This window comes from Carcharodon carcharias, chromosome 3 (assembly GCF_017639515.1).
Source record: "Carcharodon carcharias isolate sCarCar2 chromosome 3, sCarCar2.pri, whole genome shotgun sequence".
In the NCBI taxonomy this organism is placed as follows: domain Eukaryota; kingdom Metazoa; phylum Chordata; class Chondrichthyes; order Lamniformes; family Lamnidae; genus Carcharodon; species Carcharodon carcharias.
Window position 1 is genome coordinate 183,552,022 of NC_054469.1, and position 15,382 is coordinate 183,567,403.

The window sequence follows — 15,382 nt, forward strand, 5'->3', positions numbered from 1 at the left end:
CACCTCGCTAAACATGCTATCCACGATTTGCTCAGCAACGCGAATGCGCCACAATGAGTCCATCCGCAGCTCCAGCTCTGAAATCCGGTTAGCTAGAAGCTACATTTTGACACACCTTCCTCACACATTGTCATCAGGGATGCTGGAGGCGTCCCTTATTTCCTACACCCTGCAGGAGGAGCATATCACGGGTCTGAGTTCTCCTGCCAGGACATCCCTCTTGATTAAGCTAATTACTCCCTTAAAAAATACTTTAGCTCGGTGCCTTATTTATGTTAGCTATGAACCTTGTTTCTTGACTAATTATACTTGTACAATACTACACTAAACTTTTTTTTTAGCTCCTACCTCAGTATTAAACAATGAATTACTTTAATAGATTGAAAAAAAACTCACCAGGATTTACTCACCAATCAGCTGCTTTTTTTAAATCCACTTTCAGAAGAGTGTCCTTTGCAGGTCTGGTGCACTCCTGGAGGTACTGCCTCTCCCCCTCTCTCTCTTTTTTTTTGGTATGAGGAGGAGGGGGAGATGGAAACACTATAGCAATGAAATGTTTGGGGCTATTCCGTTCTTTGACAGTGGGTCCTCCTCGATCCCCTTCTGAGTTGCGGTGACTGCGCTGACTTCTACCAGAATGCTTCTCAGTCACTTCTCACTACCGCCCTCTGTTGGATGCTCTTCCTCCTGTTCAGAGCAAGAGTCCTTCTCCTCGATCCCCTTCTGAGTTGCTTGTCTCTCTTGGCCATGTCTTTCATGCAGCAGTCCCAAGCTGGAATCACTGAGTGGCGTGCGTGCAGCTGCACATTAAATATGGCTCATGGTGTGATGAAGCAGTGAGGCGATGGCATGGTGGGCAAATGGTGCCCGCATGGAAACGGCATGTTTCCTGGGAATTCATAATTAATGCTGCAGGTTTGGGATGATACTGCGTGAGAAGCCTTCATTGCTGCCGGCAGGTAAAACATCTGGGACAATTCCACCCATCGTTTCAGTTTTAATCACATTTCACAAAGTAGGTCTTAAAAAATGTAAAAGAGACTGATCCTGATGGCTGAAAAGCAGGCCTGTGAACCCCTTCCCCCATGAACTCCCCATCACCAACCCAACCTTGATCTGCTCCCGCCAACCATGCTCTTCCCTCCAGCCACATTAATTTTACTGCTCCCTGGCTACAGCCTTTACCAGGGCCTTCCCTGCCTGACACACCCAGGCAAGGGGAGGGGATTTTGACGTCATTGGATTTCTGAGCAGGCGTGGATCAGTGTGTATGTGCAGTCGGGTATCAGCAGCCATCTTGCGTGGCAGGAGACACAGTGTAAAAAAATCCAAAAACTTAACGAGTAAGATCCATCTCATCATTTCCTGGGGGATTAAGAATAGTATTATATTATATTGAAAGAAGAGGATTATAATGTTGCATAGAATAGTAGCAAGCCTGAATATCAGAAGTGTTTAGAAACGAACAAAGGCCAAGATGTTGATAAAAAGGGAAAAAATAGAATATGAAAATAAACCAGGAATATATAAACATATTGAAAGACAAAAAGAGCTTTTACCAGTACTGTATGTGAAAAATGGGGTAGCTAAAATAAACATCGGTCCCTTAGGGACAGAGACAGGAGAAATTATGATGGGGAATGAGGAAATGGCAGAGAAGTTGGTTATGGACAGGAGGGGGTTTAAATGAATCAGCATTAATTTCTCCTCTCATCATCTATCTGTAAAACACAGAGGTGTTTTGATTTGCTTTCCCCTTTATAAGCAGTGGTGTTTTTTCCAACCTTTGGTTTTGGTGTGGTCCAATTTCTATTAATAACCCCACAGCAAACCCATGATAGGATAAGCTCAAAGGGTTAGCTTATCTGCACAATCTCAAAATGTGGGAGGGGGTTCACAATGTAGCCCCCTGTGCACTCATACAATAAAAGTGGGATAGAGAAAAGAAAAATTTACAGGACAAAGACCACAGAGAAAATAACTATTGTTTCACGTGGGTCCAGAGTCTAGAATCAAAGTCCAATGAGATATTCTTTCATGGGGTCAAAGGTTGAAAACCGATGCTGTATAATTCGATTTTCCACAAGACTTGACTTCACACGATGAGATCGGCTTGCAGAGATGAATCAGTCTTGTAGGCGTTGGTACAGAAGTTCCAGTAGAAACAGTGTAGATGAGGCCAGGCTGAGTTTGCAGTACAGCAAGGCAACATAACTGGTTTCACCAGCTATAGGTTCATGTCACATGACTCCCATCTCTCCACATTGTCTTTGACAAGGGATATGTATCCCTCATTTGGGTCCCTGGGATGGTTAAATGTCTCAACCATTAAGAATTGAAAGGAAGGTTGCAGGGTCCTTTGTCCTAGCAGATGAATAAACCCCGATTGTCCAAACTGGTTTAGGAAATCCAGATAGCCTTTGTATAGCTCTCTGAATTCGGTCTGTGCAGTCCACAGGGGGTTCTTCAGGGATAACATGTGCAAGTTTCCCCAGAGCGCAATGAAGGCTGGACCACTGAATGTATTCAAGGTTGAATTAGGCAAATTTTTGATCTATTTGGATGCCAAGGTTATTGGCGGCGAATAGAAAAATGGAGTTACGGCCATAATCAGATCAGCCATGATCATACTGAATGGCTGAGCAGATTCAAGGGGTCACATAATCTACTCCTGTTCCACCCTTACTTCTATCAATCATGAATACACAACCATTTATTAGTAACTCCACCTTCCTCTTTCAGCTTTTCCCATGTTACGTGTTCACTCCTTCATATCAACAATCATTTTTGGATTGGGGCAGATGGCTTTTCAGCCATATACCCTTCCTGTACCTAACCCTTCCCATTTATCTCAGCTAGGGAACAGCACCGATGCACACTGGCTTGCATGCACCAGTGGCTGGGTTCTTTCATGGCTAACGAGTCCTGGACTAAGACCTGAACCCAGGGTATCGGGCTCAGAAGCAGAAGAGCTACCCACTCCAGCTCCCTCCACATTAATTACCGATGAATCAAAATTTTCATTAAAAAATGTCGCAAGATTAGCTTATTTGGATAAAGCAAATGTTGCACCAATGTAGAAAAGCTAAGGCACAACTTTCAAGAGCCAGTTTTATCTTAGCTGGTTTGGGGATTGTTACTGTTGACACTAGAAACAAAGATAAAAAAGTTTCAGTTCTCTCACTTTGAGCAGAATATTAATTAAAAATTTGCATTGATAGCTACTGGGATAAAATGATGCTTTTGTGGAATTGTATCGAGGTAGCACAAACATATACAAACAGTAACAATGCCGATAACCCAAAGAATGAAAAAAATAGAACCCACCAATTAAATCCAAAAGACAGCTGGATTTTCCTGAAAATGTAACTATGGCTATGTTTTATGCCCGGTATTCATTAAGAATTTGAACAAAACTGCATACTCCAATTACCTGCAACTTCTCACAGAAAATATAATTGGTTGGCTGCCAATAGAAAGACAATTAATTCCATGATGAAAAGCTTAAACAACTGTGTATCATAACCACTCTGTTATCAGTAGGATAATAAAAAAAACTGAAATGCATGTCATGTAGAAATGTGAGAATCACTTAATAACATGGTAATGATTCTCTCGGACAGCTGTTAATTTTTAAACAGAAACGTTTTAGGATAACCATAAACCTTGGTAATCATGTTGGAGCTTTCCTTGGATTCTTAGTAATTAATTATTTTTAGATTCAGGGATGACATAAAGAATTACTAGTTGTTGGAGGTTGGGTGTGGAAAATGTGCCAAGATACATTAGGAAGGTCAATGACTTCAATGATTGATGTGGGTTGAGCAATTCCATTTTCTTATATCTTGCCTGTATGGTACAAGAAAATGAATAAGTTGTTATAAGTTTGGACAGTGGATATGATCTCAAGTTCCATGATATCAGCATTATTTTTGGATTAAAAGGAAGCAATGTATTAGTTTATAGATGTGGTAGAAGTTGTATGAAATTTTGTTACAGATTTTGGCCACTTCTAACAAAAAAAAATTTTTTTGGAGGTTTTGGTGTTACATAAAATGTGGGTATTCATGAAGCCAAGGATAATTCTACTCTTTAGAATATAGAATATTCTTCTGATATAATTAGTGGATAAGCACACTGAGGGGTAGAAACATCATCTTAGAATTCATGCAAGATATAATTGTGGGTCCATTCTTCTTAACAGCATTGTGGTTTTATCCACTTTGTTTCTGTTGTGAACAAATGCTTCGACTTTCTTTAAATCATTCTACTACTATACGGATAAAACAAATTCAGGTGCAATGTTGTCATATTCTCTGGTTCAGTGGAACCAGATGCTCCCGAATAAGCAGTCAGAATATCTCACTTTTATGGCTGTTAACTCTAACTGCCCTAAATCTGCACGTATGATGGGATAACCTTAATACAAATGATTAGCTGTTTTATCTCCCATCAGGAAAATATATGGAACAAAAATTATGATTAGATTCATGTATTTTCATCAAGACTAACACGATAATATAAAAATAATGAACACATTTCTTCACTGTTATTTTGTTTGGCTAAAAGCTAATTTTCTAACTCACGTCTCCTTTATTACATGCTTGTTGGAGCCTTTTAGGACAAAATTTTACTAGCTCCTGGGTGGGTAGGCTGTAAGGTTGGAGGAGCTGGTAAAACAGCAGGGAGCCGTTTTGGGCCAGCTCCCCAGTCCAGCCACTGGGGCATTTTTCAGTAGAGGGATCAGATGCAGACTGGCTTCCTGCTCCAAGGAGGAGGGCATCTGATTAGCATAATTAAATGCCCTATTAATTTCACAACACCATTTGCATTTTGCCAATAGCAGAATGGCCCCTCTGCCATGTGGGGAGTCTGCCAGCTTAATGGAGGGTGGGTGCGGGGGTGAGGTCAATGGAGCCAGAAGCTTCAAGGTACAAAGAGGGGGCCATGGACAGGGAAGGCTGCCCCAATGGTCTCCTTGAAGGCTTTCCATTTGTGAATTGTTCTTTTTTTTTGAACTTGCCTTCCAGAGGCCTGAGGGCTCCTTCTATCTCTCAGTGGCGCTGCTGAGACATTAGAGTTGTCAGCTCTCTGTTTGAGCCTGCCTGCCAACCTTAATTAAGAGACCACCTGTGGTATAACTGCCAAGGTGTTCCCACTGCCAGTGTGTGTGGATCCTTACAGCCCATGAAGTATCTTGTTTTCACATTCCACCTTCATCTCGACACCTTCCATTCTATCTCTCTAATCTCCTGTAGCCCTATAACCCATTCAGATCATCACACTAGGCTAATTCTAGGCTCTTGAACATCCTCTATTTTAATCGCCCTACCGCTGATGCCTATGCCTAGATCCTAACTTCCGGAATTCCCTCGCTAAACCTGTTCACCTCTCTTTTAAGACACTCCTTAAAACCTACCTCTTTGACCCATTTTTGACCATCTGCCCTAATATCTTTTTACGTGGCCCGGTGTCAAATTCTGTTTGATAAAAGATCTTGTGAAGTGCCTCGGGGCATTTTATTACATTCAAGGCTTTAAATAAATGCAAGCCGTTGTTGTAGTAGGTAAGGTACATTTCAAAAATATTCAAGCAGGAAAGCGAACCTCAGAATCGATCGCTGTTGAGACAGGGCTGGGCCTGACAAAGAGACGGTCCCTACCCCAAACCCACGCAACGGGTTCTTCACCTCAGCGAACAGGCCGCAGCCACGACCTCTCCACTTTATCCAAGTCAAGCGGCCGCCCGTTGCTAGGAGACGGGTCCCCGTGAGTAGCGGAAGTGCGTGTGGCGGAAGTGCGTGTGGCGGAGGTGCACCCCCCCCCCCCCCGGGCCCAGCGCCAGTGTGCGAATGAGAGGCGGGACTGTCAGTCAGTCAGGTGCTCTTGCTCAGGATGGCTTGTTTACAGCGGCCCAGTCCCGCACTTGGGCAGCGTTAGAAGCTGGAAAAGATGTTTGAGAATTTCAAAGAGCGGCTGCTGAGTGCGCAGCAGGATCTCAGCAGCGGGTAGGAAAGGAAACGGCAGACAGGCTTGGTTGTGTGCGAGAGAACCGGGCCCAGGGTTAGAATCAGGGCCGGAGACTCCTTCTAAATGAGAGAGAGACAGAGACACACACACACACACACTTCAACCGGGGTCAGTCAGATTGCTGCTGACATTTTATGTATAATTGAAATAAAATTGTTAGTTTATTGGTGACAAACTCTAATCTATAGAAAAACGTATCTCTGTCAGTTGCGAAATTCATCCACTTTCTGTAAGTTTATAACAAGTTTTAGCTTCATAATTTGAAACTACTTGCGTTTGGTATAGTTACAGATATGTTTGGGAAGGGTTTTATGCACGTAAAAAAGTTAAATCTTTATAATCCTGAGTTTCCGAGCTATACTTCCTGTGTGTTTTGTGAATCTTGAGTTGAAAATAGTGTGACAGTCATGTGAGAGCAGAGCTGTTGGGACAAGCTTTTTCTCCGGCTAACTGCTCAGTACCTGGGTGAAACAAAATGAAAAGCCATCAAAAACTGCTAGGAAACTCAATTCTTCTGACAGTTGCCCACACTATTCTTCTATTGACTGTTGAATCTTTATGAGCTGCATGACACGATTTACTTCCTGCTGGGTAGAAACTTCCCTGTAATGGCTGAGCTGAACTTGACAACTTGCGTGGGTAAATTTACTGCAAGTTTCCATCTTTACACCATTTCAGAAAACTGGTTTATTATTGTTTATGGGCTTTTAACAGCACTTGCCCGAGACACTCCAGTCTTATCAAAACAATTGCAAGCAACTATTCCCTCTATGACGGGGACGCCTCTAAAAATGAATCCTGAGAACTTGGTAATTGAGGGGAAAAATGTTTGAAGATGGCAATTTGGAAATTTATGTACGGAAAGCATACAATATCCTATAAATGATTATGGAAGACAGCATATCAGTTTGTCAATATCATTGGCTCAAAGTATGGCATAAGTCAGTGGCGTTTGAACTTTTCTGTGCAGATCTGTTGTGAACATTGACACTCCCATGGGCCTATTGCTGTAAAACCTTTGAAAGAAAACAGTGCAATACTTGTGCATTCACTTGTTTGACCTCCAAACAATATTTACATAACATTGGGAATTTCAAACTCTGCTTGCTAGTTCCCCTTACAGCTGTTACTTTCTGAGAGAATTGCAAGTACATTGAAAGGGGTAATAACTGCATACCTGAGGCATGAAATCAAACCTACTGTCTTAACATTTGCTGTACTGTACTGTATTACATATTTAATAGTTGCTTGTCTTTAATTTCAGTTTAAAGACACTGAGTGACAAATCTAAAGAAGTAAAAATTAAGAAGCCAAGGTAATAATCACTTACTTCCAACCACTTTTTGAAATAGAGTAACTAGCATTTTTGAATTTGAAAGCTGTCAGTGGCACCAATATTTGATAGATGCTGTAAGGTGTAATTTTATCCATGTGAGAAAATTCTAATACTTGAATACTCTGAACTTTTTTATACAGTAAAAAATTATTTTGACATTGAGCAGAAGGTATTTAATCAGCTGCATTTACGATCATTTCACAAATTTCTGCAAGTTATGGAAGTTTTCCAGAAAAACATTTAGTAACAGACATTTTGTGGCATCATTCCAAAGTTTGCAAAACAAAATGTAAACAAATTCCTCAGAGCTTTAATGTATTGTAAATATTGAAATGCCTGTTTTGTCATTGTAGCAGCAGGCCCACATAACTCAGTGCAGTCATTTTCCTCTTTTTGGAAGGATGGCAGTTGTTTGACTTGTTCAATTTGTGCAACTTAGCTGGAAAAATATGGAGGGATTCTGTGTTGGATTGTATAGAAATTTGTTCAGCATTCTCAATTTTTGTGGGCTGGTAACAAAAATTCTGTTGAACATATATTTGATTATAAATGGTTTGCTGCTGCACTCTTTACTTTAAATGTTCAACTATTATCTTTTTTATCAATAATCTGCCTCTGCTGCTGTTTTCCCTTCTAGCCCGCCAAGCTACTTCCCCTGAGGATCCCTTCTGCCCTAGCAATGAATTCTCTCCTTTCCTTGGTTTTTCTTCTGTCTCCCCTCATGCTCTCTGAGCTCACTTTATTCATGAGATTCCAGAGATCCTAACTCCGTCAAAATGCTGACCACCTAATTTCCCTTCCTGGTCTCCAGTTTTAGCTGATATTATTGTGGAAGGTGTTTTTTGAGTTGGGTTGAGGGAGTTGATGGTAGTCTTGAAAGGAAGACTGTAAATGGTTCCTCTCTTTAGATATTATCTAAGTTAGCTGACATGGGAGTCTGGAATCAAAGTTGGGTGATCAAATCAGTGAGAATGTGGTCAAGTGAACGCGAAGTGAGTTTCGTAGATTAGATGAGCCTAGAGGGGTCCTGAGAGGCGATTAGATTAAAATTGGCGATTAGTTGAGTTTAGGGCCAAAGTTTGGGGGAACTTTAGAGGAGGCTTGGCTTAGTGGGCAAGGAATAGAAGGCGTGGCAGTAGAGACAGTTGAATTATTGGCCCCAGTCTTGGTGATAATTAACTCCCATGTACTCCTTGCTGCATCTTGGAGGTGGAGGGAGCAGGAAGAGAGTTTAACAGAATTAGTGATATTATTTACCAAGATAATTCTCGAGGGCATTGTGTACTTTTTGATAGAGGAAGATGTCATCAATAGTGTTTGATATGGTCCAGCTAAGATATGGTGATGGGTGATTAAACCGGTAATATTAATATAGTGCCTTTGTCTTTCAGGTTTCTAGTTCTTGGCCATCAAATTAGGACCACCATTTTACAAACCTGTGCGAACTGTTTATGATAATCTAGGGTCTCAAATTATTTTTATAACTGACTTTATTTCTTCGAAAACATGGAATCTTACAGTAACAAACCAGTTTAATCCGAAAATACTTGGAAAAAAGTTGCCCAATTGGTATACTTTGAACTGAAGTACAATTGTGATGCTTTTGTTTTTCTTTGAAATATCCCAACATTCCTGATTTGTTTTTACAGCAGCACAGATGATTTGCCAAAGTTTACTGCAGGAGCTGAATTACTGAGCAGGTAAGGATAGTTATGCTTGTTTGATAAATTGTGATGTAAAAGCCACAGCATAAGTTTATATCACTGTGCAATTTTATTAGTAAGGAATTTGCTACTCTCTTCTCGTGTCATAAGTGGAAAGACCGCACAGTATTTTTATAATGTTAAACACAGCAAAGAAACGGTTGGAACACCCAAATCCAGAGCCCCCTGGATATCAGGGAACAGACATGGTAAGAAAAGACAAAAAAGAGAATCTCATGTCAGAGACCAAGAGCTCAATACTGCAGAAAACCTAGAGGGTTATAGAAAGTGTGAAAGCGAATTTAAAAAAGAAATTATGAAAGCAAAGAGAGGCCATGAAATAATATTGCCAAGTAAAATCAAAGAAAATCCAAAATTGTTTTATAAATACATAAAGTGCAAGAGAATAACTAAGGAAAGAGTAGAAATAAAAACAAAAAACTGCGGATGCTGGAAATCCAAAGCAAAAACAGAATTACCTGGAAAAACTCAGCAGGTCTGGCAGCATCGGTGGGGCAAACACTCCTTTCAAGTGAAGCAGCATTTCACTTGCATTTCCCCCAACTTAGTCTACTGCATTCATTGCTCCCAATGCGGTCTTCTCTACATTGGAGAGACCAAACGTAAACTGGGCGACTGCTTTGCAGAACACCTGCGGTTTGTCCGCAAGAATGACCCAAACCTCCCTGTCGCTTGCCATTTTAACACTCCACCCTGCTCTCTTGCCCACATGTCCGTCCTTGGCTTGCTGCATTGTTCCAGTGAAGCCCAACGCAAACTGGAGGAACAGCACCTCATCTTCCGACTAGGCGCTTTACAGCCTTCCGGACTGAATATTGAATTCAACAACTTTAGATCTTGAACTCCCTCCTCCATCCCCACTCCCTTTCTGTTTCTTCCCCCTTCCTTTTGTTTTTTCCAATAATTTATATAGATTTTTCTTTTCCCACCTATTTCTAATATTTTTAAATCTTTTATGCCCTGCTAGCCTTTCCACCCCACCCCCCACTAGAGCTGTACCTTGAGTGCCCTACCATCCATTCTTAATTAGCACATTCGTTTAGATAATATCACCAACTTCAACACCTCTGTGTTCTTTTGTTCTTTTGTCTGTGACATCTTTTGATTATCTGCTCCTATCACTGCTTGCTTGCTTGACCCTACAAACCCCCCCCCACCCCCGCTCCCCTTAAACCAGCTTATATTTCACCCCTCCCCTTGGATTCACCCAGTTCTGTTGAAGGGCCATGAGGACTTGAAACGTCAACTGTTTTCTTCTCCACCGATGCTGCCAGACCTGCTGAGTTTTTCCAGGTAATTCTGTTTTTGCTAAGGAAAGATTAGGTCTGATTAGACAACACAAACATAACTTGTACGTAGAAGTAGATGACGTGGGCATGGTTCTTAATGAATACTTTGCATCTGTCTGCACAAAAGAGGAAGAGGTGTGTGAAATATTGGATAGGAGAAACATAGAGAAGGAGGAAATATTAATTGGTTTGACATCTTTGAAAATGGAATAAGTCATCAAGCTCCAATGAAGTCTATCTCAGGCTGTTAACAGAAGCAATGGAGGGAATAGTGGAGGATTTCCAATTCTGTGGCTACTAATGTAGTACTGGAGGACTGCTGGCATTGTATCATTGTTTGCAAAGGGAGAAAGGGTTAGAATGAGTAATCACAGGCATAGTCACACTAACATAGAATCATTGATTGCTTATAGCACAAAAGGAGGTCAGTTGGCCTGCAAAAGCAACTCAGCTTATCCCATTCCGATGACCCCACACCCCCAAACACACACACACACTCACACACACGTTTCCCCGTAGCCCTGTAAATCTTTTCAGGTGTTTACCCAATTCCCTTTTGAAACCCTTGACTGAATCTTCCTCTACCACACTCTCCGTGCATTCCAGATCTGAGCCATTCGCTGCTTAAAAATGTTTTCCCTCATGTTCCTGTTGGTTCTTTTGACATTTGCCTTTCGCTTTATATCAGTGCCCCTTAGTTCGCAACCCTTTCATAATGGGAACAGTTTCTCTCTATCTAACCTTCTCATGATTTTGAACTCCTGTATCAAATCTCCACTCAAATCTACTCTAAAGCGAACTGTCCCAGCTTCTCCAATCCATCTGCATGACTGAGGCCCCTCATCCTTGGAACCAGTTTTATACATTTTTTCTGCACCCTCTCACCCTTCACACCTTTCCTAATGTATGGGGCCCAGAATTTGGCACAATACTCCAGTTGAGACTGATGCAGTGTTTTTTAAAGGTTCATCATAATTTCTGCAAGTTTTGAAGCTGTGTCCTCATTAATGTAAATCAAGAAAAACAGTGGTTCCAGTACCCTGAGGAATCCCACTGTGAATACTTTCCTCCAGCCCAAAACAACGTTCACCACCTTGTTTCCTGTCACTCAGCCATCTTTGTATCCATGGTGCCCCTGTCCTTTTTATTCCATGAACTTCACCTTTGCTGGCAAGTCTAATATATGGCACTCTATTAAATGTATTTTGCAAGTCCATGTTCACCACCACAGCATATCAATGACTTGGATGAAGGGACAGAATGTATGGTTGCTAAATTTGTCATTGACACAAAGGTAAGAAAGTAATTGGGAAGAGCCTGCAAAGGGATATGGATAGGTTAAGTGAGTGGACAAAAATTTTGTAATTGGAGTATAATGTGGGAAAGTGTGAATTTGTCCATTTTGGCAGTAAGAATAGAAAAGCAGCATATTATTTCAATGGAAAGAGATTGCAGGATTCTGAAATACAGAGGGATCTGGGTGTCCTGGGTACATGAAGCACAAAAGGTTACTATGCAGGTACAGCAAATGATTAGGAAGGTAAATGGAATTCATTGCAAGGGAAACGGAATATAAAAGTAGGGATATCATATAATTGTACAGGGCATTGGTGAGACTGCATCTGGAGTACTATCTGTGTACAATTTTGTTCTCCTTATTTAAGAAAGGATATAACTGCATTTGAAGCAGTTCAAAGAAGGTTCACTTGACTGATACCTGGGATGGGGGGGTGGTTATCTTATGAAGAAAGATTGGACAAGCTTGGCCTGTATCTGTTAAGTTTAGAAGAATGAGAGATGATCATATATGAAACATATAAGATCCTGAGGGGACTTGGCAGGGTAGGTACTGAAAGGCTGTATTCCCATTGTGGGAGAGACTAGAACTAGGGGACACAGTTTAAAAATAAGGAGTTTCCCATTTTAGATGGAGATGAGAATTTCTTTCTGAGAGTCTTGAGTTTTTGGAACTCTCTTCTGTGGAGAGTGATGGAGGCAGGATCATTGAATATTTTTATGACAGAGATAGATTCTTGACTAACAAGGGAGTCAAAGGTTATGGGGGTAGGTGGAATGTGGAGTTGAGGCCACCAATCAGATCATCCTTGATCTTTTTGAATGGCGGAGCAGACTCAAGGGTCAAATGGCCTACTCTTAATTTGTATTTTCATATGTATGTCACCACATTTCCCTCATCAAAAAAGTTCATTCAAGTTAGTTGAACATGATTTGCTTTTAAGAAATCTGTGCTGGCTTTCTTTAATTAAACCACACTTGTCCAAGTAACTGTTAATTTTGTTTCAGATTATTGTTCCTACGAATTAACCACTACTGAGGTAAAACTGCCAGACATGGTTTTGCTGGGTTTATTCTTGCACTTGTTTTTGGAACAAAGGTGTAGCATTTGCAATTCTCCATCCTCTAGTACTAACCCTGTAGCTAAGGAAGAGTGGAGGATTATGGTCAATTTCCTCCCTAACTTCCCTTCGTATCCTCACATTTGACCCAATCAGTCCAAGTGACTTATTAACTTTAAGTACAGCTGACTTTCTAATATCTCCCTTGTCAATTTTTAGCTCATCCAGTGTTTCAACTATCTTCTCATTCACTATGACTTCTTCCTTGGTAAAGACAGATGCAAATTATTCATTTATTACTTGCAATTATGGTTGCCCAGGACACAGTGTCCTCAGTTGACATATGGAACAGGACAGAGGTTCCCTGCCATGCATCTATTTATTAGACCAACCAAACTTAACAGCAATTAACTGAAGACTTGTGTGAAATAAAAACTTACCAGCTACTCAAGAAATCAGCACCTTCCCTCATGTTGATGACATTTAGTTTTTTTACTTTGTTCCCTGAAAATCGTACTCACTCCACTTTGCTGCACTACTGACTCCTTCACGCCTGGGCTCCCTAAACAGCCACGCGCCTACCTGCTATCCTGCACTCCTTGATTGTTTGTTGATTTGTTCTCGCAATGCGCTGTCTCTCCTCTGTTCTAGTTACCTCTGCTGTGCTGTCTGGCCGCCTCCTGTTCTTGCATTGCTCCCTCTCTCTCTGCTGGGTCAGTTGGCTTGTCTCTCTGTCAGCCTGCAGCTCTTGCCATCTTGAGCTGCCACTGCCTCCCAGTCTTGTCCCCCAATTTCCTGCCTCCGTGTTATTTTACTTTTGTATTCATGTTTAGTTCATTGTCAATTCTCCCCAAAATTCTCAGTGTAGGTATGTTTCTAGCCCTTTATCAGAGACATTAGTGCAGTAATGTGATTTAAATGACATTTTCTAACTAAAACGCTCAGTACAGCCAAGACAGAAGACCTTATGCGCATTTTTGCAAATGCTTTCGCTGAACATTTCTAGAATTATTTGTTAATCAAGCTAATCATTGCTGTGTATAGGAATACATTTGCAGAGATGTTGGCAGCTCTTAGTACAAGCTGAAGGCACTAATATATATGTTTTGTTCAAACAATAGCCAAAGGAATGAGTTAACAATACAATTTAACAAGTGGTTTTCTGTAATTAAATTGTTCTGCTAAGAGTGCCCATGCAAGAGTCCCTAAAAAAAACTCCTAGGAATCAAATTTGAGAAAGTAAGTTTAGTCTGCAAAAATTCTGTAACTTTAGTTTGGTTAGCTCTCATTAGTTTTTTCTTGATGGTGTTCGTGTTTTGCATGTGTGAAGTTTGGTGCTGAGAACTAAGAAACTGGAGGTTGAAAGCAGCATCTGTTTTCAGTGCTGTCCATCTCTGTTGTGTTGTCTCCACCTCAAAACTGAAATTAAATCCTGTCAGGCGGTGAATATACTTTATAGCAGGACCAACTTGAATACAGAATTCACTGCATTTATATTGGCCAATGCAGTGGTTCTTGTATGTCCTCCATCCCTACTTTTTTACACTATTCAAAGCAGTGACTTGGATGGGTGATAATTACAAGAGTGTTAGCAGTCCTGGATTGCCTTGTCTAGAATTATATCTCAATGCCAGTTCAGGCAAGTATTGTCAGACTATTTGCCTGTGGTGATGCATCATAGCTGAGGCTGATTCTGTTTTCACCCGATGTCCACACATCATTTTTGGGTCACTGCATAAAAGTCATGAGCATGAAATATGGCTGATTATGTTAAAGTACAGAAAAGGACTAAGACAGACTAGCTAGGCTGATTGTACAACAACCTGTCTCATATCCTTTCTAAAATCAATATTTTATGTTTTAAAAGTTAGATATTGTTGTCATATTTTAAATTTGTCATTCCAAACATAGTTATCTACCACCTTCAAAATGTCTAATGCCTATCTAACCCAATGTCTGCATACCAACTTCTAATTTTGCTGTCTCTTAATAATCACCCTGTGGCCTAACATTGGTCTACCAGCAGCCCATGGCCCATCTGCCTATACGTATTTTAGTTGCTAGGTTTGTGCTTCTTACAGCATTTTGACACACAAGTTGAATAATTGGACAAATATGAAATGTATTTTTAGATTTCAATTGTACACTTTATTGGATTTGCCAGTGGACTGCACAAAACATGAAGTAAACATTTTTGAAGTGCGGTTAGGATTGTACAGTTTTTAAATTGCTAATTCCTGTAAATTTTTAATAACTAAATTAATAAAGGTATCCATTTTGGTGCAGCATAGTAGCTGCCACAACAGCTCAACTCATAATCAAATTTAGGTTCCTAGTTTTAAACTGCAGGGAAGGTTTACCCTCCATGGGACTCCATGTACATTAGTAGTCCTCGTGAGGTTTGCTGCAGTCCCTAGTAGAGGTTTGTTTCCCGTAGTGTAAGGGTCTGGCTTAGAAAGGTTTAACATGGGACTGGATACAATACTGCACACAATGTGATGTAAAGGAACACATGACCTGAGCCTGGGGGCAGTCTTGTACTGGACAGAGACATGTATTGAGGCAGGCACAGAGACAGCTCCTAGCTTAGATCTTATGCTGTCTATATAATTACAGGTACTTAATAAACACTTAACTGTTAAAATAA

The 15,382-nt window shown here is 40.7% G+C and overlaps 1 protein-coding gene across 3 annotated transcripts in view; it reads left to right on the forward strand.

The window, feature by feature from the left end:
• The first annotated feature begins 5,843 nt into the window (after positions 1-5,843).
• Positions 5,844-15,382, forward strand: part of dtnbp1a (dystrobrevin binding protein 1a) — a 213,446-nt gene continuing 203,907 nt past the window's right edge. For all 3 annotated transcript variants that reach the window (XM_041184287.1, XM_041184290.1, XM_041184289.1), the window contains exons 1-3: positions 5,844-6,007; positions 7,294-7,344; positions 9,015-9,065. In XM_041184287.1, coding sequence (XP_041040221.1) covers positions 5,952-6,007; positions 7,294-7,344; positions 9,015-9,065 — 158 coding nt within the window. In that variant the 5' untranslated portion in view covers positions 5,844-5,951. The remainder of the gene's footprint in view (positions 6,008-7,293; positions 7,345-9,014; positions 9,066-15,382) is intronic.